Consider the following 21,772-nt stretch of genomic DNA (forward strand, 5'->3'; position numbering starts at 1 on the left):
AGTTTGGCTTTAGTTTATGTGCCACCCAAGTCTGACAATTCTGAACATTGCACACAAAACATTAAAACTATAAACTTTAATTTGGGATCCTGTATTAACTGGACTTAGTTGTTTTAAATAGGCTTCATCCAACTCTTAGGTTTCTGGAAACGGCGAGTTTCTTTGTTGAGGATTCCTTCATCAGTTTCTAGGGGGCAAAACTATATAGGTTGTCCTCAGCATTAACGACCATTTGTTTAGTGATTAAAGTACAACAGTAAAAGTGACGACTAGTCAGCCCACTTACTACATCACAATGCGACACCATTCCATTTCCAGCCAACTGGAGCTTGCCAAAATGTTTTGAGAACACTGAGATGTTTGGGGGTAGTCTCGCATATTTTCTCAGGGTGCCTGGCCTTGGGTGCTGGTACAAACTAATCCAGCTGCTCTGATCTTTATCATCTGTCATTCCCCTCTCCGGATTTCCCATCACATACCCACACAGCTTATTGCCCTTCTATCCACCCACTTTTTCAGTTTTTGATGGCAGAATGCCTGCGCGTGCCAAGCTAAGCCAAGCAGATCTGACATTCTGCCCCCTTTGAGAGAGATGTTAGTTCAGCAAAGAAGAAAGAAAGAAAGAAAGAAAGAAAGAAAGAAGAAGAGAAGAAGAAAGAGAAGAAAGAAGAAGAAGAAGAAGAAAGAGAAGAAGAAGAAGAAGAAAGGAGGGAGAGATATACAAAGATTCTAAATTAGCAAATAGGTTCAATGGGGTTTATCTGGGTATTGATCATAGAATTTTTTTAAGCAGTTGGGGGCTTTGATAAGGATTGGTAGTGGGACACCATTCAGAGTCCTGTGGGGGGGAACGTCCTATTCTACCAAATACTGGGTTTCCCCCCAATGGTATACAAGAGTCCAAGATGCCTTTGACTCAAGTAATGTTCTCCCTCAATCACAAGGGGTTGAGAGGTGGTTGCTATTCCGGATGGAAAGATGTGATTTCTGGTTTCAACAGGCTGCAATGAATACTGGGTATACACATATGAGCTTTTTGGCAGCTCACAATCATTGGGTTAATAATCCTTTATGCGGAAAGGGCCAATGTATCTCACCCCCCAATTTTTGGGATGGTTCTCTAGATCAGTGGTCTCCAACCTTGCAACCTTTAAGGCTTTGTGGACTTCAACTCCCAGAGTTCCTCGGCCAGCTTTGCTTAAAGGTCTTAAAGTTGCCAAGGTTGGAGACCACTGCTCTAGATTGTAAGAATTTGGTAGACAGACTTATCTCACCACTTTAAAGTCCTTTAGCTAAAGGTGCTTTTAACGACCTGTTTTTGTATGTTACCCTAGCTTCATCCCAAGCCTCCCCCAGCCCCCGGGAGAACATGGAGGATATTCCAGATTCCACGGTACTTAAAATAAGGCTTTCCTTATTTAATGGGGATGGTAGGAGAAGAGACCGGGCTGCCCTCGAAAACGGAAAGGAAAAAGACACAGCTAAATGAAATCAAAGTGGAGGCTATTTCTTCTGAATGACTCCCTTCCCGTTGGCCGCCTCCCTGTTTTTGCCCTCGGTTTGTAAGTTTAGGGCACTGCAGAGACAGGAACTGTGTTGACTTTGGCCTCCGGAGGTAGCCTTGCATGCCGGTGCAAACCAAGAAGTAGAAGAGAGTTTGTTGGGAGGCGAGGGACGGAGGGTGGGAGGGAAGAGGCTCCTGTTACAGCTGCTTTGTTACCCGCTCAAGCCGAGTCTGAAATAGATGTTTGCGTGGAAACCCCGAGAGAGGGAGGAGGTCGAGCGGGACACGTTACTTTGGGAGACATGAATCATCCCAGGAGTAGACAGTGCGAGGTTGAGGTAGCAGAGCGCGAACTGCAGAGCGCGGGTGGTTTCGCTCTGCCCCTCTCCAGCCGCCCCCGGCTCCCTTTCTTCCCCAAGCATGGCCGAAACCGGGGGCGGTTTTCTGGAGCAACTCAAGTCCTGCATCCTCTGGTCCTGGAGCGTACTTGTGGACTCTCTGGTTCTTGGCCATGCTTTTTCTCGTCTACATCTTGAGGGTCCCTTTAAAGATCAGTGACAACCTGACTTCAGGTAACCAACGCGCCTTTTTCCTCTCCTCGCCTAAATTACGCCGAGGGTTTCCGGCTGTGCAGCTCCGGGTGGCTGGAAGGTGGCGGATGATGGGTTCTCTGGAGGGAAAGACTAGAAACTTTCTTTAGAGCCCACCCAGCTCCACGCCGCAGGCTAAAAACACCGTCGCTCTTGATGGCGGGGAAGTGTAACGATTTTCTTCTGCTCCTGTTGTACTTCTTAGGTAGTAAAATTGGAGAGGACTCAGGCTGGGTGTTTGCCCTGGTTTGTTTGTTTCTTACCTATTAGAAAGAAAAGTAACTCCGTTCAGCCCCATGAGACTCCGTAGGAGGCATTTTGAGTCGGGTTATCCAGGTTTTATGCTCACCACCTCCTCCCCCAATTTCCTCGTGTAGAGAAAGAGTGGGAACGTTTTGGGAAAGCTGGTTGGCTGGTTGGCCTGTTCTGATCCAAACTAAAACTGTTATGGAAAAGTATTGGAGGGGTGTTCCTGCACCGGCATGTGACAACAATTATGCACTTTAAACACCAACCAAACTAGAAAAATCTTTCCAGATCTTGCGTCTATGAGTGTGTAGGGCTGCAGCTTTAGAGGTTTTGGTCAACATGTTGAGTGGGGATAGGAGGAACCATAATCCTGCCCCTAGGTTTGGTGAACAGGCAACTATGGAAGTTCCATTTAACTATCATAATAATCACTACTGTGAGAGTTGGCATGTTTCTGCTACATGAAAGTAGTGAATAAACAGGGCAAGTAAAGCATTTTCCAGGCTACAGGGAAAGACTGTGATTCCACTGCACATCTACAAAAACAAGTAATTGGGTAGGGACAGAATGCTGGGTCAACAACAGCAGAAAATTATGACATGCCATAAGTCACAGGCTGATCTTTCCAAGCTCTGGATAGCCTTGCTCCTTGCTCTATTTGATCTCCAGCAGCAGCAACAACATCAGCATGTTGAGCAAGTAGGATAGTGGTCTTGTGGCCAGAACTCTTAACACTTTTCCTTATCCATTTAAAATGTAGTTATAAATAAGTTATGCTGTATGTCAGACACATAATCACTAATACACCAATATTGGAATGGTATGGAGATTAATGTGTTGTTTGTCATACTGTTTTTAGAACTTTGAAGTGGCATTGATGTCAACATACAACAGGTGGTAACAAAGATTAGGACTTGCTTTTGAATATTATTGAGTTATACAGTTTGAATATATCCAGATATTTTGTATGAAATAATTCATAAATGCCTAAAAATTAGATCGGGAAGATGAATATTTTGAGGATGACTACTTTCACATATATATATTTTACTAAAAATAGTGAAATGCATATGGAAGTTTAAAAGTACAAATATTGGCAGAAAAGTAGAAGCTAGTATGTGGTCTGTTGAAGGAAAGAATGTTTGCTCCAAGAGGCAAAAATGATTGTAAATACTAGTGTGCTTTTCACACTTTGTTATGTGAAGTAAGGTATTGTGTGTAAATGAGAACCCTTTTGGTGTAGTGGATAAGGGAAACAGGGAGATTGTGACTTCTAGTCCTGCCTTAGGCACAAAACCAACTGGGTGATCTTTGGTCAGTCATTTTCTCTCAACGCTAAGAATAAAACAATGGCAAACCACTTCTGAAAAAACTTGTGAAAAAAAACCCCAAAGGGAATTATCCAGGCAGTTTTAGAAAATCAGACATGTCTGAGCAGAAGAAAAAATGCAGCAAGAAAAAATACAAGCATTTAGACTAGGGTTTACACCGACAGACTCTGAAAATCAGTTGGAAAAAAGGGGAAAGGAAAAAACCTAAGTATTTTATCTATTTTGTTTTTAGGTATGTTTTTCTTTTCTTTTAACATTGATAATAGAACTGCATCTACATGGAGAGAAGTATGCAGTGGGTACCCCAAGGCTCTGTTTTAGGCCCAGTACTCTTCAACATCTAGATTAGATCAGAGGACAGATGAGGAACTCATCAATTTTCAGACCAAGCTGGCAGTAATAGCCAACGCTCCAGAAGATAGGCTTAAGATACAAAAGAATCTTGACAAACTTGAACATTGGGTCCTATCTAACAAATTAGTGGACTGGAGATTAAAACATATAAAGAACAGTTGCTGGAATTGGGTATATCTACAGGTGAAACTCAAAAAAATAGAATATCTTGCAAAAGTTCATTTATTTCAGTAATGTAACTTAAAAGGTGAAATTAATATGTGAGATAAACTCATTACATGCAAAGCAAGATAGTTCAAACTGTGATTAGTCATAATTGTGATGATTATGGCTTACAGCTCATGAAAACCCCAAATCCACAATCTCAGAAAATTAGAATATTGTGAAAAGGTGCAATATTCTAGGTTCAAAGTGTCCCACTCTAATCAGCTAATTAAGCCATACACCTGCAAAGGGTTCCTGAGCCTTTAAATGGTCTCTCAGTCTGGTTCAGTAGGAATCAATCATGGGAAAGACTGCTAACCTGATAGTTGTGCAGAAAACCATCATTGACACCCTCCATAAGGAGGGAAAGCCTCAAAAGGTAATTGCAAAAGAAGTTGGATGTTCCCAAAGTGCTGTAATCAAACTACTTTAATAGAAAGTTATGTGGAAGGGAAAAGTGGAAGAAAAGGTGCACAAGCAGCAGGAATGACCACAGCCTGGAGAGAATTACCAGGAAAAGGTCATTCAAAAGTTTTGGGGACTTTCACAAGGAGTGGACTGAGGCTGGAGTCAGTGCGTCAAGAGCCACCACACACAGACGGATCCTGGACATGGGCTTCAATGTCGTATTCCTCTTGTCAAGCCACTCCTGAACAACAAACAACCTCAGAAGCGTCTTACCTGGGCTAAAGAAAAACAGATCTGGTCCTCTTGCTCAGTGGTCCAAAGTCCTCTTTTCTGATGAGAGCAACTTTTGCATCTCATTTGGAAACCAAGGAGTATGGAGGAAGAATGGAGAGGCACTTCATGCTTTCTTCCGCAGATGAGTTTTATGGGGATGCTGACTTCATTTTCCAGCAGGACTTGGTACCTGCCCACACTGTCAAAAGCACCAAAATCTGGTTCAATGACCGGGGTTACTGTGCTTGATTGGCCAGCAAACTCGCTTGACCTGAACCCCATAGGGAATCTATGGGGCATTGCAAAGAAAAAGATGAGAGACATGAGACTGAACAATGCAGAAGAGCTAAAGGCCGCTATTGAAGCATCCTGGTCTTCCATAACACCTCAACAATGCCACAGGCTGATAGCTTCCATGCCACACTGTATTGAGGCAGTAATTGCTGCAAAAGGGGCCCAAACCAAGTACTGAGTACATATGCATACATCTACTTTTCAGAGATCTGATATTGTTCTATGTACAATCCTTGTTTTATTGATTGCATGTAATATCCTAATTTTCTGAAATTGTGGCTTTGGGGTTTTCATGAGCTGTAAGCCATAATCATCACAATTATGACAAATCACAGCTTGAACTATCTTCCTTTGCATGTATTGAGTCTCATATATTAGTTTCACCTTTTAAGTTGCATTACTGAAATAAATGAACTTTTGCACAATATTCTAATTTTTCGAGTTTCACCTGTAGTTTAATGAAAAGAAGGACTCAGGGTGACATGATAGTAGTATTCCAATATCCCAGGGGCTGCCCCAAAGAAGAGGGAGTCAAGCTATTCTCCAAAGCACCTGAGGATAGAACAAGAAGCAATGGGTGGAAATGAATCAATGAGAGAAGCAACTTAGAACTAAGGAGAAATTTCCTGACAGTTAGAACAATTTATCAGTGGAACAACTTGCCTCCACAAGTTATGAACGCTCCAAGACTGGAAGTTTTTAAGAAGATGTTGGATAACCATTTGTCTGAAGTGGTGTAGGGCCTAAGCAGGGGGTTGGATTAGAAGACCTCCAAGGTCCCTTCCAACTCTGTTATTCTATTCTATTCTGATAATAGGAAGAGATTTTGTTACTAAACTTAAAAATCCTATTACTTTTTTTCTTTTTCAACATTATAAAAACAGGTTAATCCCCTTTGCATGGTATATCTTTGTTTGTTTGTTTGTTTGTTTGTTTGTTTATAAATTTTATTTGCTGCCCATCTTATATCCAAACAACTCTGAGCAGCAAACAATATTACATTGAGCTTTAGTTGTAACACCATACTAACTTTCTGTACATCTGCCATCTTTTATCTTTGTTTTATGGTTTATTATAATTTATTTGGTTGTTGTGAGCTGCCTTAAATTGACAAGAATTTGAAAATATATGTTTAAATACAAATTTGGGAGAAATTATGGCAGAAGCATAGCACCACAAGCTTCTAACTCACACACAGACCCAAACACTTGCAGATATATTGCTGAACAATTCTAATTTGGGTATACAAAAGAGGCAGTCAACTTATTTTCCATTGGCCTGGAGGACAGGACTGGAACCAATAGGTGGACAAGGAAGCAGCTTTTGATTGAATGTCAGAAAGAACTTCCTGACCGTAACAGGCTACCAGCCAGTGGAAACAACTGCCACACAAAATAGTGAGTTTTCCTTTGCTGGAGATTATGAAAAACAAGCTGGATAGTCATCTGACAGAAAAGAATAATGCAATGCTTTTATTAAACAACAAAAACAAGGTTGTTACATTTAAGTCTAAAGAATGGATATATACTGTAATTCAAAGTTTCAATCAGAAGTTGTTAGTTACTAAAAGAAGACAAAGATGTATTTATTTCTTAGTTGAGATATAAACAACTTATTTAATGAATTTAATGTATTTAAATATAGTTCTTAGTAGAACTAGTAGGCCAGGAAAAAAATAAAGCTATTTAGATTTGCCAAAAGCAGTATTCCCTTCGAGAAATATCAGATTGAAATATCATCTGATATTCTTCTTTTTTAATCTTTGAAGTGCATATATTTGGATAAGGGCTTAAATTTTACTTATTTTGTTTCATTCTATGTCATGGAAGTTTTGCACAATACCTTTTTATTTTTTTCCTTTATATTTTAAATTTTGGATTATTTCATCAGCAGAATATTCCTTCTCTCACAAATGAAATCCTCCAGACTGCTGACGAGTCAGTTCTTTCAGATTCCCCCAAGTGTTCCTTCATTATTGTTTTTTCTGTTTGACTAATTTTTAAAATATATTTAGTATTTATTTATATCCCACTTTTATTATTTTCATAAATAGGTCCAGGTGGTGAACATACCGAATAGTTCTTCCTCCTCCTATTTTCTCCATAACTCTGTGAGGTTGGCTTTCATGCTTCAAATAGGACTAGAATGTCTCTTTCATTGACCACAATCCTATCTGTAGTCCCATCTGTGGCCAATGTCAAGTACCAGTTTCCCAGAGATATCTGAGAAATAAAAGTCCAAAAGTAATATTTTTGAATTAGTTTCAAAATCAATGTCTTTCTCACAGAATGTTAAGGTCGGATTCAGATGCGAAAATGATTAAAACAGCATTGTTTGGTCTTTAGCATTATCTGTTTTGTATCCTGTGGAATTCTGTGAAATGAAAAAAATAAGGTTTTCCTTCTATAAACATCTGAATTTGTTATTTCTGTTAATGAAAAAGTTTCATTTAACTTGCTATGGAGTTACATCGTTTTATAAAACTCCCTGAGCTGGGGAAAAATAAGATAAGGAAACAGCAACAACCTTACGGATTGCAATTGCTTCATCTTAACAATCATAAAATAAAATTTGTACTGTATCTATAAACTGTTTCAGGTGATATTTCTCATGTGCAATGAGATGGAGTAGATTTGGGTATGTTATTGGGATGCATGTTTTTCTTTTTTGTCAGTGGCACATAGTATTAGTAAATATTATTTTCAACCAATGATCAAAATCTTACAAGTGATTGAAGATAGAGGACGAAATGGAAGTTGGAAAGAGGAAGAACCAGTTCTTATTGCTTACCTTAGGTATCAGATTGATATGGGAATAATATAAAGCTCTTTTTTCTTTATTACAGATATGCCAATAAAAATCATAACATGGGAGTTAACACACACAAACACACACACACACTTTTTCTTTTTTTCTTACTGTGTTTTTGTGTTCTGTGATGCGACACAAAAATGCAGTAAGAAAAAAAGAAAGAAAAAACTTCCTCCCTTTTCCAGCACCTTAAAGCTACAGGATGTGAAATTAATTTTGAAGGAACCAGGTTAATCTCCAAAACTGAACACTTCAACAAGAGAATAATTATGGAAGCTATCAAAATAGAGAAACACCCCCACAACATGAATAAACATGACGATACTTCCCACCTACCTGTCAGCCTCTGCTTTGCTGCTGCTTCGGCTGCCATTGAAGAGGGGAGGGAGGGCATGGTATTTGGGAGGGGTTTACTAATTGTGCTGGAGGAAGCTTCTGGAGTTCTGCTGCCTGTCGGACTGCGCATGTGGAGGAGGTTCCTGCCAAGGCCAACGGCACCGACATTCCATCTTGGTGATGCCTTTCGAAGTTATCTCACACCTGACACTTGGGAGAATTATGATTGGACTGCAACTGGGATGCCAAGGGGTGGGGAATGGGTTATTTTATATATCACTCGCTTTCGCGCCTAAATAATCAGTCTTCGCTTTGCTACGCTTCTGATCATTTATAATTAGTAAAAGTACACTTGATTTCTATCAATGGAGTCTCGTGGTTTTCTTTCCTAATTACTCAATGAAGAAGTGCTGACAGTAAGCGAAGACTCACTCACACCCCACCAGGAGGTCTCAACCTACCGTGCGGGGTGTACTCAAAAGAAGGAACGGAGAAAAAAAATGTCATTGCAAGCGAGCGATGATGAGGAGACTGGAAGAGAAACTGCAGAACCATCTTTACCTGAAAAGCTAGCTGGGCTGAGGATAGAAGAAACTGCAGTTCAGCCTCGATGGACTTCGGGTGTGAGGCAAAAGGAAGATTGTGAGAGTTTGGATGCTGGAGTTACCAGGAGAAAACAAAAGAAAAAAACCAGCCAACTGGGAAGAAGCCATGACCGAGCGGAAGGTCCCGAGAAAGAGAGCAAACGGAAGAATTTGAACAAAGGTACTCTATGCATAAATTTAGGGAGAGTGAAGAGGCCGAGGGGGGATGGGAGCAAACAAACCCAGAAACAGCCTCCCCCCCCCAGCCAGAGCTGCTGCCAGAGTAGGGGGCTCCCCCAGAAGACACAGAATGGCAAAAGTCCCTCCCTTGCCAGTAAAATATAACGGAAATCCCAGGGACCTGGGTCCTTTGTTATACAGATTTGGAATTATATGGAAATTTATGGGCCCGATTTAGAAACAGATGAGATGAAGGTGCGAATGGTTTTACTTTCTTTGGAAGGAAAAGCAGCCGATTGGATGGTCAGCTTACACCAATGTAACTCCTCCCTCCTGAGGAATTTTGATGTCTTTATGACTGCACTAAAGAGGAGATTTGATGATCTGCTGATTGAGAAACGGGGGAAGGTGAAATTTATGGCCCTCAAACAGGGAGATAGACCGGAGGCTGAATATATTCAGGAGTTTCAACAGCTTTCTCCTTATATGAGAGGCTGGTCTGAAGAGGCGCTGCTCGATCAGTTTGCATTGGGATTAAATGAGGACATTTACCAACAATGCATTAACAGACACCTTCCCAAGCGAGTTACAGCTTGGTATGAAAATGCAGCAGACGTTGAGCTCGACTTGATTAGACTTCAATGTATGAAAGAGGAGAAAGCAGAGAGATCACCCCCCCCCCAGCTCAAAGGGCCCCATTCCGCATCAGGGGTGAAGGGAAGGGAAGCTCCACCAGCAAGGCCAAGCTTTTCACGTGCTTCCGTTGTGGGAAAGGGGGCCATCGCGCCATGGATTGCCACATTAAACTTCCTGCAACCGCCCCGGCCCCTGCCAAGAGGGAAGGGAAGACTAGGGTGGGGAATGGGTTATTTTATAGACCACTCGCTTTCGCGCCTAAATAATCAGTCTTCGCTTTGCTACACTTCTGATCATTTATAATTAGTAAAAGTACACTTGATTTCTATCAATGGAGTCTCGTGGTTTTCTTTCCTAATTACTCAATGAAGAAGTGCTGACACCCCCACAACATGAATAAACATGATGATACTTCCCACCTACCAGACATCTGGAAACAAGCCCTAGTCAACAAACAAACCCCACCCACCACCCAGGCCGTTACAACATGAAACAACAATGGACACACAGCCAGCACCAATCAGCAACAATCTACCAATCATGATACAACCATACAACCAATCATTCCACTTACTGAAACAAAGCCAGCACTCCACACACCCTCACCAAGATTTATAGAAAGATGGCAGCTCCAACCACGCTTTAAGCCCCAAACCCAGCCTGAAGATGGCGAGTGAGACCTCGCTGAAATGTTGCCTAGGCAATCTTAATTTTACATGGGAAAAGACCTGAATACAACAAGACCAGCATGCCTACACCCGTGAAAATCTATGAAAACATGTATGTATGTATGTATGTATGTATGTATGTATGTATGTATGTACCGTGTTTCCCCAAAAATACAACCTGTCCTGAAACTAAAGCCTTGCCACATTTTTCGCTTGGGCAAAAATATAAGCCTACTCCTGAAAATAAACCCCTTGGACAACCCCCCTCCTCCGGCCAGGCAGAGCACCGCTCACCGACATAGCGGTATCCTGAGCCAAGCTGCAGGAACCGGGGGGGGGGGGGGGAGAAAGGCGCTCACATTGCTTGCTGCATTCGGGGTACCACTAGGTTGGGGAGTGGCATAATGCCTGGCCAGAGGGGGGAGTTGCCCAGCTCTCCCTACAGTAGCCGCCGTCATGCTCTGAGCATAACTTCTTCTCCGGTTCCAAACTCGGCTGCAGAGTCTTCCAGCAGCAGCCGCTCTAGGAGTGCGCTCTATGGTTATGGGCTGGCTGCTGGAAGACTCTGTAAGATAGTCTTCTAGACAGAGAGTCTTCCAGCAGCCAGCCCACAACCATAGAGCGTATTCCTAGAGTGGCCGTTGTTGGAAGACTCTGCAGCTGAGTTTGGTAGTTTGGAACCAGAGAAGACGTTATGCTCGGAGCGCAGCGGCTGCTGCAGGGAGAGCTGGGCCCAGACATGTTGAAACTAGGAGGCATGCCTGCTGGGGTCAGAACAGGTGCTCACACAACCCCCTTCTCCAGCCTGGCAGAGCTCTATGCACTGACCTAGGGGGTATCCCTAATGTGCCAAGCCATGGGAGCTGGGGAGAGGGCAGAGCACCATGTAGCTTGGTGCCTTAGGGATATCCCCTAGATCAATGAATGGCGCTCTGCCCGGCTGGAGAGGAGGTTTGCCGGGTGGTTGCTCGTGAACTTGGTCTCCTCATGGCTGCTTCACCCCTGAGGCTGTGCCCAGCTCTTTGGGAGCCAGTTCACAAGGGAGCAGCCGCCTGGCAACCCCAAAACAATAAGCCCTCCCCTATAATAAGCCCAAGGCCATATTTTGTAAGTAAAAAGAAAATAAGACCCTGTCGTATTTTCGGGGAAACACGGTTATGTGTGGGTGTGTCTGTGTGTGTGTGTGTATTTCTTTTATGAAACTTATCCAGTAGCAGGAAAGAGAAACATCTATAACTAAACTTCTCATTTCTAATTCAGACATTTTGAATGATTCTTTCCATCTCCTTCCTCAGACGTGTTTTAGTAGTGGAAAACATTTTCAGAGAAGCAGAAATTTTCCACTCAGCTTTAATTCTTCAGAGAAATAAACGTGAATTCTTCAAATAATTAAATTAATGTGACCAATGAACATTTCAGATAAATTGAGGATGAAAGCACAACATGCTAAAAAGAGAGAGAGAGAAAATTATTCCCATTTTTTCGGTGCTTTTATCCACAACTGTATCCCTCAAAATAGTTTTCTTTTATAATAATACTGGGTGACCCATAGATTACATAGGGCACATCCTGAGTTTTGCTACTCTTAAAGTCTTCTAAAATAACATCATCAACATGTAGAGGCAAAACAGTGGTTTATTTAATGGTATTGGATATACTCTTCATTAGATAATATATGCTCTATAACAGATGTTTAATACAGATGTTTTTATAAAATTATCCCAGACCCCAGTCATGCATGCAGCCCTTGAAAGCTGAAAAATAAATATTTAAAAACTTTATATTTTGTTAAAAAGATGGTCTATGGCAAAAAGACCCAATATTGTAACCATGTTCTTTGAGACAGGAGATGTTTTAGACTCTTAATTATTTTGAAAATCCTTCAGCTTAACAATTTCATTTTTGAAGAATAGGAACCAGAATTATTGTATTACAAATTCTGTTTTTTTATTGATTGCCAGCAGTTTGGCAATTCGAATCTCACCAGGCTCAAGGTTGACTCAGCCTCCCATCCAGTGGTGGTTTTCTGCTGGTTCGCACGGGCTCGGGAGAACCGGATGATGAAATTTACCGATCTGGTGAAAGGAGATTCGACTGGTGGACCCGGAAGTAACTTCCGGAACACCTGCCCCCTCCGATCTCCCAAAGTTCTTTCCCCACCATGTGATAGCTTTATCCTAGATTCCCCTCTTTCCTGCCTCCTCCGATCTCCCAAAGTTCTTTTCCCAGCGTCTGATAGCTTTGTCCTGGATCCCCCTCTGTCTTGCCTCTTCCGATCTCCCAAAGTTCCTTCCCCAGAGTGTGATAGCTTTGTCCTGGATTCCCCTCTGTCTTGCCTCCTCCGATCTCCCAAAGTTCTTTCCCCAGCCTGTGATAGCTTTCTACTGGATTCTCCTCAGTCCTGCCTCCTCCGATCTCCCAAAATTCTTTCCCTACCAGGTGATAGCTTTCTACTCTATTCCCCTCTTTCCTGCCTTCTCAGATCTCCCAAAGTTCTTTCCCCAGAGTGTGATAGCTTTCTACTGGATTTCTCTCCGTCCTGCCTTCTCTGATCTCCCTAATTTCGGCCCTTAATCCTCCAGTTGTCTATTTTGGGGAAGTTTTCCCCTCTCTTCGCACCCCCACTTTCATAGGAGTCCCAAAAATTTTTGCCATATGGCTTGGGGGTGGTGGTCATGTGACTGAGTGTGCATGAGTGATGTCAAGTTGGCCATACCCGCCCGATCACATGACTGCCAAGCCACGCCCACAAAATAGGCCTCACCCACAGAATAGGTTCTAAAAAAATTTGAAACTCACCACTGCTTCCATCCGAGGTTGGTAAAATAAGAGCCCAGATTGTTGCGGGCAATATGCTCACTCTGTAAAACTGCTTAGAGTGCTTATAGGGTATATAAGTCAAAGTGCTATTGTTATTGTTTCAGTCTAACATTTATAAGGAAGCTCTGATGGTGCAGTGATTAAAATGCAGTATTACAGGCAAACTCTGGCCACAGCCTGGAGTTCAATCCTGATGGGGCTCAAGATTGACTCAGTCTTCCATCCTTCCAAGATTGTTAAAATGAGGACACAGATTGTTGGGGGAAATATATTGACATTTTAAACCACCCAGAGACTGCTATAAAGCACTATGGGGTATACAGTAAGTCTAAGTTCTATTGCTATTGCTATTATTCTTACTTATTGGAGGCGGTTTCAGAGTTCTAAAAAGGCCAACGAAAAGTAAGGCACTGCTAAATGGACATATGAAATCAAAAGAGCAGTAAATACTTTTCTCACCCCATGTGACTGGATTCCATAAAGGCTTAATTTTTATAAAACAGATTTCATAAGGGAAAACAATTTGCATGGAGGAAACTAGCAATTTAAAAATTCACCAGTGCAACATTAAAGAGGTGAAATTGTCAGACCCAATGCCAAAGAAGACTTAATGAAATCCAATTGAATCCAATTCTTTGTTTGCTTATACCAATGGCAGAATATTTTCAAACTAAAGTTTTATCCTTCTAATATAATCATCATGAGAGATTCTAGGGTATGGCTACTCTGAACCTCTCCTTCCCTCCCCCATCCAGCTTGGATTGCACAAAGTCTTAATTTGCCCTTCTTTCTGGAATGTGCTACCTCCTCCTAGGGAAACTGCAGTGCTTTTACTGGAATTCCCTCCCTTCTTCAGGTGCCGTCTCATTGCATCACAACATTCAACAACTACACAAACACTCTTTAATGTTTAGATTTCATTTGTGTGAATTTTTTTATGTTTTCAGCATGGCAAAGCCCTTAAAAATAAACATAACAATAACTGGATCTAGAATGTGCAGCAGCAGAAATGATAAAAGCAGTCTCCTAATATTTTCTACTGCTCCTGCAGTAAACATGCTATGCATTGATATATGTCTCATGCTTATCTTTTAAATATAATGGGGATTTATAGCCTGAGCATCAATTGCATTTGAAAGGAATATTAGTACCTTTTTTAACTGGAAAGATAAACTCCAGTGATGATTGTGCATATCTATTTAAACATCAATAATTTCTTCTAAAACTGGTTGTTATTCAGACAACACAGGAAGATATTGTTAATAGTAGATGTTCTTGAAAGGCATTCCAGAAAATATAGCACATTGTGTAAAAGCAGGTTCCCCCCCCCCCCCCCCCAAAAAAAAAAAAAAACTTGGCAACTGTAAGATGTATTTTGGAAGTTGAAGTCCACACATCTTTAGGTTTTGAAAAAAAATATGGTGTAGAGATTCATATATTCATGTTTCTGATAGTATGGTGGAATCCAGGCTATGATCTAAGTATATTGTTCCAGGTGTAAAATTTGCTTGTTCATGGAAATAAATATAATTATCTTTTATATCTTTCTTTGAAAACCGAATTAAATTAATTTAAAAATGTTTGTTTGAAATCTAAGTTGAAGAATCTCTTTTAACGTTTTACAATTATGAATGTAATAATGAATTAATCACTTGAATTATAATTTAAAAGCTATGTTATAAGTGGGCCAAAAATTTATTAAACAAACACAAACTTCAATTTAACAAAGAAAATTTTGATGACTGTGCATTGTTGCAATTGCTTTTTATCATTTTGAAAGTTCAGAATCTTATTTTGACCATTTGAATTAATTAGAAAGTATGATAAATCTTTGTTACTATGAATTTGCTCTTTTCTCATCTCATCTTTCCCACCTTCCCATCTTTCCTACTACCTTCTCCTATTGGTATCTTATCATTTATAACCTATGACTTATCATTTTCTTGTTTCTATGTACACTGAGAGCTTATGCACCAGAGACAAATTCCTTATCTGTCCAATCACATTTGGCCAACAAAGAATAATTCCTATTCCATTCCATTCTGTAAAACATTAAACATACTGATAAATTGTGGTGGAATTTATTAGAAAGTTATGAGAATTTGATTGTCATAAACATACTTGGGACTTCCATTGTTTTGATTTCATATTCTACGTATAACTCCCCTTAATGTTAAAATTATGTTTTAGGAGATTCAATTTGAATATTTCTATTGTAAATAAGAAAATGTACAAATTTCAAGAACTCTGAACAGGTTTATTTTTCACAATGGCTAAATTTTTATACTAGACTTGACACTAGAGGTCAGACTTTAAACACAATAAAAGTTAAAATTATTGACTCCCTTAGATTTCATTGTAGGTAGAACTGTGGACATGTTACGTAATACCTTTAAAAAAAGATTATAAATTTGAGTAGGAAAAGAACAAACAACAAGGAATCAGACTTCTTTTCTTTTGATCATCAATATGCTTGTAATGAAGTCTCAGATCTGCACTATTGCTAAGCGGGCTGATTCTTGCTTCATCTTAATACGTTGTCAAATCTTTTTATAAACCATCTGTCATAATCTTCAGAATATATAGGTTGACACTGAACTGAACAGCTTGTGTTTGGGAAAGGGATTATGAAATACTTGACTAACAACAAGTTGCATTAAGTGTGCAATAAGCAAAGCGTTGTTTCTAATATTCCAGATAGCATATAGAAGACATCATAACAGAGAAACGTTGACTGTGTCCTGCCAGATGACACTGCTTCATAGGACTGACACAGAGCATGCCTACTCTCTTAGATCTCGTGGGACAGATTATTATTATCTGGTGGGAAGAAGTAAATAGAATCACCCCAGTTTCTCCAGAATTATGTTTATATTGGTCCACATGAATCTATGCAAGGCTAGGAATGCACGGAATTGCATTACTCCTATAGGAATAGAGTCCACTTGATATCAGATTAGTATCTGTTTTTTTCCACTTCACACTCTAGCTTGAGGCCTTGATGACCTGATGAACTCAAATACTAATTCAAATCTTATTCTCCCTAGCTTTCAAATATCAGTTAAGATCAGCCAAGAGCTTCTACCTATCTGGAAATATGGATGTGGGGATTATCATTTCATTGCCAACTCTCTTTTATCTTAAATGAACTCAAACTTTTCTTACTGTCTCATAAAATATTAAGATCTAGAAATTGTCAGGAAATTGACAATGGACTGGACCAGCCACACACTCATCTCAAACCACCCCACAGGACTTGTTGTGGAAAAAAAGGAATATTATGTATGTTCACCACGTTGAGTCATTCACTAAAAATCAAATATTTGATTATTTTACATCTCTAATACATATAATTGTTCCTAAAATAGAACAATATATTTAAATAAAGCATTAACTTCACTGCATATCCAACAACATAAATGCAATGAAGTATGTATTGTTGAAAAGGACATAAACTGAAAATCTATTGAAAATTTAGCTTAACGTGAAACTTGGAAGGAAAAAAAGAAAAAAGGTACACATTGAAAGATTTTTTTTGTAAAAAAAACATTAAAAAAATTATTAAATAGGCATCCTGCTAGCTCTCTTCTGTTTCTTCCTCACAACCTTTTTTTGCCATAGGTGTATAGTACAGGCCACCCAACCAAGCAGAAAAAATAGATGTACTTTTTGCCAACCAACTAACTACATAATATATGTAGGAAACACACTACAATTGTAATGGGGACTTTAATTACCCTGACATCAATGGGAAGACTAATTCTGCACCAAATGAGAAATCGAATAAGTTCCTGACTAATCTAGACGACAACTTTGTTGTTCAAAAGGTAAAAGAGGGAACTATAGGGACAATTCAACATAACACAAGCACAATAAATAGAACACAATGATACCAGAGTCCTAGACTTTAAAAGAGCTTATTTTAACAAGCTCAGAGAGAATTTGGGAAAGATTCTTTGGATGAAAATCCTAAAGAGGAAAACAACTCAAGCTTGGGAAGCTGAAAAATACGATCATCAAAGTCCAGTCCAGCACAATACTACTGAAAAAGAAAAACAAGAAATCCAAGAAGCCAGCATGGCTGCACAAAGATCTCCTTGACAAATTGAAAGACAAAAAGGACAAGTACAAAAAATGGAAAGAAGGACACATAACTAGGGCAGAATATCAGCAGATAGACAGACACTGCAAAGATTAAGTCAGGAAAGCAAGGGCTCATAATGAACAAAGACTTGCAACAAAAGTCAAAGCTAATTTTTAAAATTGTTTCTACCAACATATAAATAACAAGAAAAAATATCAAGGAAACAGTTGGTCCACTAGAGAACATGACAAAGAAGTAACAGGTGGCAGAGAGAAAGCAGAGCTGCTTAATCCATTCTTTGCATATGTCTTCATGCAAAAAAAACCTCTAGCCCAACCCACCAAAAACATAACTGTAAGACAGACTAGAAATAAAAGTTAAAATAACAAAAAAAATGGTAAGAGAACACCTTGATGAATACAAATCACTGGGACCTGATGAATTTTATCCCAGAGTTCTAAAGGAGTTGGCAGATGTCATCTCAGAACCACTGTATCACTTATTCCAAAAATCCTGGAGCACCAGGGAACTACCAGAGGACTGGAAAAGAGCTGATGTGGTTCCCATCTTCGAAAAAAGAAAAAAAACCAGACCCAGGAATCTACAGAGCAATCAATACCCAGGAAGATATTGGAAAAGATAATAAAAAAACAGATCTGCCAACATCTACAGGGCGGGGCATAACCTTTTCCTAGGGGGTCACAGCAACACTTGTAATAACAACACAAATAATTCATACACCATTCGAAAGCCCATCAAAAACTGAGTTTATTGACACGATTTAATAGTCAGTATGACCACCATTAGCCCTTCGAACAGCATTCAAACGAGGTGGATAAGAACACAACAAATCTTCAAACAGTTCCGTTCGATTTTCCAGATTTTTCAACACAGTTTCCAAATTCATTCTCAAAGTTTCAACCGAATATCGATTTTGACCTTGCTCCTGAATCATCAGAGCTTCCACTTCATCCTTAATTATGGCCCCAATGTTCTCTGCCGGATTGAGATCTGGCGAATTGAGATCTGGCTCCAGCATCGCGAGCCTCTCGAAAGGCAATGCATTTTATTCTGTCAATGATCCTTTGTTCTTCCGAATCGAATTTTCCAGCCATTCTTAAAGCAAATTTAACATTTAATAGCTCATTCAATTCAGTTTTTTATGGGCTTTAAAATGAGGTGTCGCGGAAGTTGTAAACTGCTGTCGATCTTGCTGTGACCCCCTAGGAAAAGGTTATGCCCCGCCCTGTAGAAACAAATAACTAGGAATAACTAGGTCAGCATTGGTTTGTTAAAAACCAATCATGCCATACCAATCTTATTTTGTTCTTCAACTTAATGACTAAATTAGTAGATCAGCGAAATTCTGTGGACATAAGATACTTGGACGTCAGCAAGACATTCGACAAAGTAGATCACACAACTTCTTGGTAAGCTAGAAAAAAGTAGAATAGATAGCATCACCATCAGATGGATTCATAACTGGCTGACAAATCATACTCAACGAATAGTCCTTAATGGTACTAAATCTATATTGAGGGAAGTAAGCAACAGGATACCACAAGGTTCTGTCTTAGCCCCAGTACTCTTCAATATCTTCATAAATGAATTAGATGAGGGAACAGAAGGGGAACTTACCACATTTGCAAATGATACTAAACTGGCAGAAATAGCCAACACCCTAGATGATAGGCTCAGGATCCACATGGATCTTGACAGACTTGAACACTGGGTCCTATCCAACAAAATTAAATTCAATGTAGAGAAAAGTAAAGTCTTACACTTAGGCAACAAAAGCCAAAAGTACACATATAGACTGGGTGAAACCAAGCTTAATAGCAGAAACTGTGAGAGGGCTTTGGAGTCTTAGTGGACAACCAATTAAATATGAGCTAACTGTGCGGCAGCAGCCAAAAAAGCCAATGCAATCCTAAATTGCATTAACAGAGGGATACAATCAAGACAGTGGTGGGTTCCGGATCCCAGTGCAACCGGTTCAATGCAACGGGGCCTGGTGTCCATCACATGAATGTGCACAGCATGTGCTCGCACACATGCAGCATGCACATGCATCCTTACCTCCTGTGATGCTTCACGATGCCTCCGCAACACTCCAGATGCTTGGCCGAGTGTCACGCAGGCGCCATACACTCCATTCGCAGAAGCACCCCCGAGCTCAAATACAGGAAAGGACGGCGGGTGGGCAGGTGGGCCCTCCGGATCACCGTACCAGAATGGTACCCGGTGCTCCTGGTATGCCTGCAACTCACCACTGAATCAAGATCAAAGTAGGTACTAATACCACTCTATAAAGCCTTAGTAAGACCACACCCAGTTTTGGTCACCACACTATAAAAAGATGTTGAGACTCTAGAAAGAGTGCAGAGAAGAGCACTGGAGGCTAAAGCATACAATGAATGGTTGCAGGAACTGGGCATGGCTAATCTACTGAAGAGAAGGATCAGGGGAGACATGATAGCAGTGTTCCAATATTTGGGGGGCTGCCACAGAGAAGAGCGTGCCAAGCTATTTTCCAAAGGAATAATGAAGACCAGACAAGGAATAATGGATGGAAACTGAACAAAAAAACCAAGAGATTCAACCTGGAAATAAGGAGAAATTCTTTGACAGTGAGAGCAATCAACTAATGGAACAATTTGCCTTCAGAAGTTGTGGGAGCTTCATCACTGGTAGCTTTCAAGAAGAGACTGCCATCTGTCAAAAATGGTGTAGGGTCTGCTGGGGAGTTGGACTAGATCAGTGGTCTCCAACCTTGGCAACTTTAAGACTTGTGGACTTCAACTCCTAGAGTTGAAGCTTTGCTGGCTGAGGAACTCTGGGAGTTGAAGTCCACAGGTCTTAAAGTTGCCAAGGTTGGAGACCACTGGACTAGATGACCTACAAGATCCCTTCCAACTTTGTTAATCTGTTCCCAGTCAATATATTTCTACTTGAAATCCTTAGCTGAGAATTCAAGCCAAACCAGGCCATTCTGGACTTGGTCCTTTCCAGCCTGAGCCTTAGTAAAGTTAAGTGATTGTCTCTAATTCTCCCAATCGCATATCTCTCCCCCCCCCCCCCCGAATCTCTGCCCTTCTGGCCTTCCTGCACCCTGCCTTGCAGAGTGGCAAATACCCCAGAACCGCATGGCTCTGGGACTGCTTACCAGATTCTAGGAAACTGTAACTGCCCTATCCCAACTTCAGTTATCTTCACCATCTTGTATTCTGAGACCCCTGCTAACAACTGAGTCTAGAATGATACTGTATATAAATAAATGAAACAACTAGTCCACAATATCAATGATTCATTCATTTATCTGTCATCTACAATGTCTATCATTATCTGTAGTAGTGCCCATTTACAGTCTGCAGAGGATAATTAATCCAGACTCTGCAGAAGAAATAATGAAATTAATAGAAGAACATTTCAGTCCCCAGTGTTGCGAAATAGACATTACAATTATTTGTGAGCAAAGGAATTTCAAGGGAGATAAGAAAGAGAACGATCTGAATTAACGTTTATCCAGAGACTTAATTATCTATTTTTAATCACAGTATATGTATGTATTAATTAACTCACTGAATTTTGCCATGTTGTTGTGTTTTCAGCAACAGGTAGGTATGTGTGTAGGTGCAGGTCTGCATTATATCAATAATATAATTGTCACTATGTATGCTTTATAGATTTAATTTTTTTAATGACTTATTGTTGCTTATTCCTGTCTTTCCAAAGTGTGTGTACTATATATGCCTGTAGGGTGATGCAGCTCAAATTGTAGTCTATACTTGCAACATAATAAGCAGTCTTGTAAACTGTGTAATAGGCCAGCATGATTAACCTCTTGAATAAATATGAGAGGTTTTACGAATGTCCTAATGAATAAAAGTAGTAGAAAGGCAGCACTATTTTTAAGCTAACTTGCATACACTTTAGTTAGACATGGACTATTTACTTACATAGATGAAGCTGACTGTCCTTTAATAAAATTGTTCTGCTAAACAAATATTAATTTTCATGTTTCACCATCAGACAATGGCCAGAATCAGACACTGTGACTAGAGATAAGAATGCTTACAGATTTTCTTGTAATATGTTGCAAAACCTGTTTTCAAATAAACACACATGACAGTACTAAGGTTATTGGCAGAGAGAAAGTTCTCTAAGCTAATAAATACGGAATCTTTGAACAACAGCTGTCATGAGTGGGCCAGGTAAAACCAGTGTTTTCAATATAGCAATTAAAGTTTTAATTTATTGAATGTATTAGAATTCATAGCATGATAAATTATTTAATGACTTGGTGTGGCAAATTGTTTAATTGTTTATTCATTGCTCTCAGATTGACTTTCTGTTTGGTGATATGAGAAGTTTCTATGCATTTGTTTAGTCAATGTTTTTGGCTAACTTATGACTGTATGACTGTAACTTTGCTGCTTGTATTAT

The 21,772-nt window shown here is 40.0% G+C and overlaps 1 protein-coding gene across 1 annotated transcript in view; it reads left to right on the forward strand.

The window, feature by feature from the left end:
- The first annotated feature begins 1,579 nt into the window (after positions 1-1,579).
- ST7 (suppression of tumorigenicity 7) overlaps positions 1,580-21,772 on the forward strand; it is a 125,246-nt gene continuing 105,053 nt past the window's right edge. The window contains 2 exon segments of the mRNA XM_032221243.1: positions 1,580-1,987; positions 1,989-2,076. Coding sequence (XP_032077134.1) covers positions 1,925-1,987; positions 1,989-2,076 — 151 coding nt within the window. The 5' untranslated portion in view covers positions 1,580-1,924.

This window comes from Thamnophis elegans, chromosome 7 (assembly GCF_009769535.1).
Source record: "Thamnophis elegans isolate rThaEle1 chromosome 7, rThaEle1.pri, whole genome shotgun sequence".
NCBI lineage: Eukaryota > Metazoa > Chordata > Lepidosauria > Squamata > Colubridae > Thamnophis > Thamnophis elegans.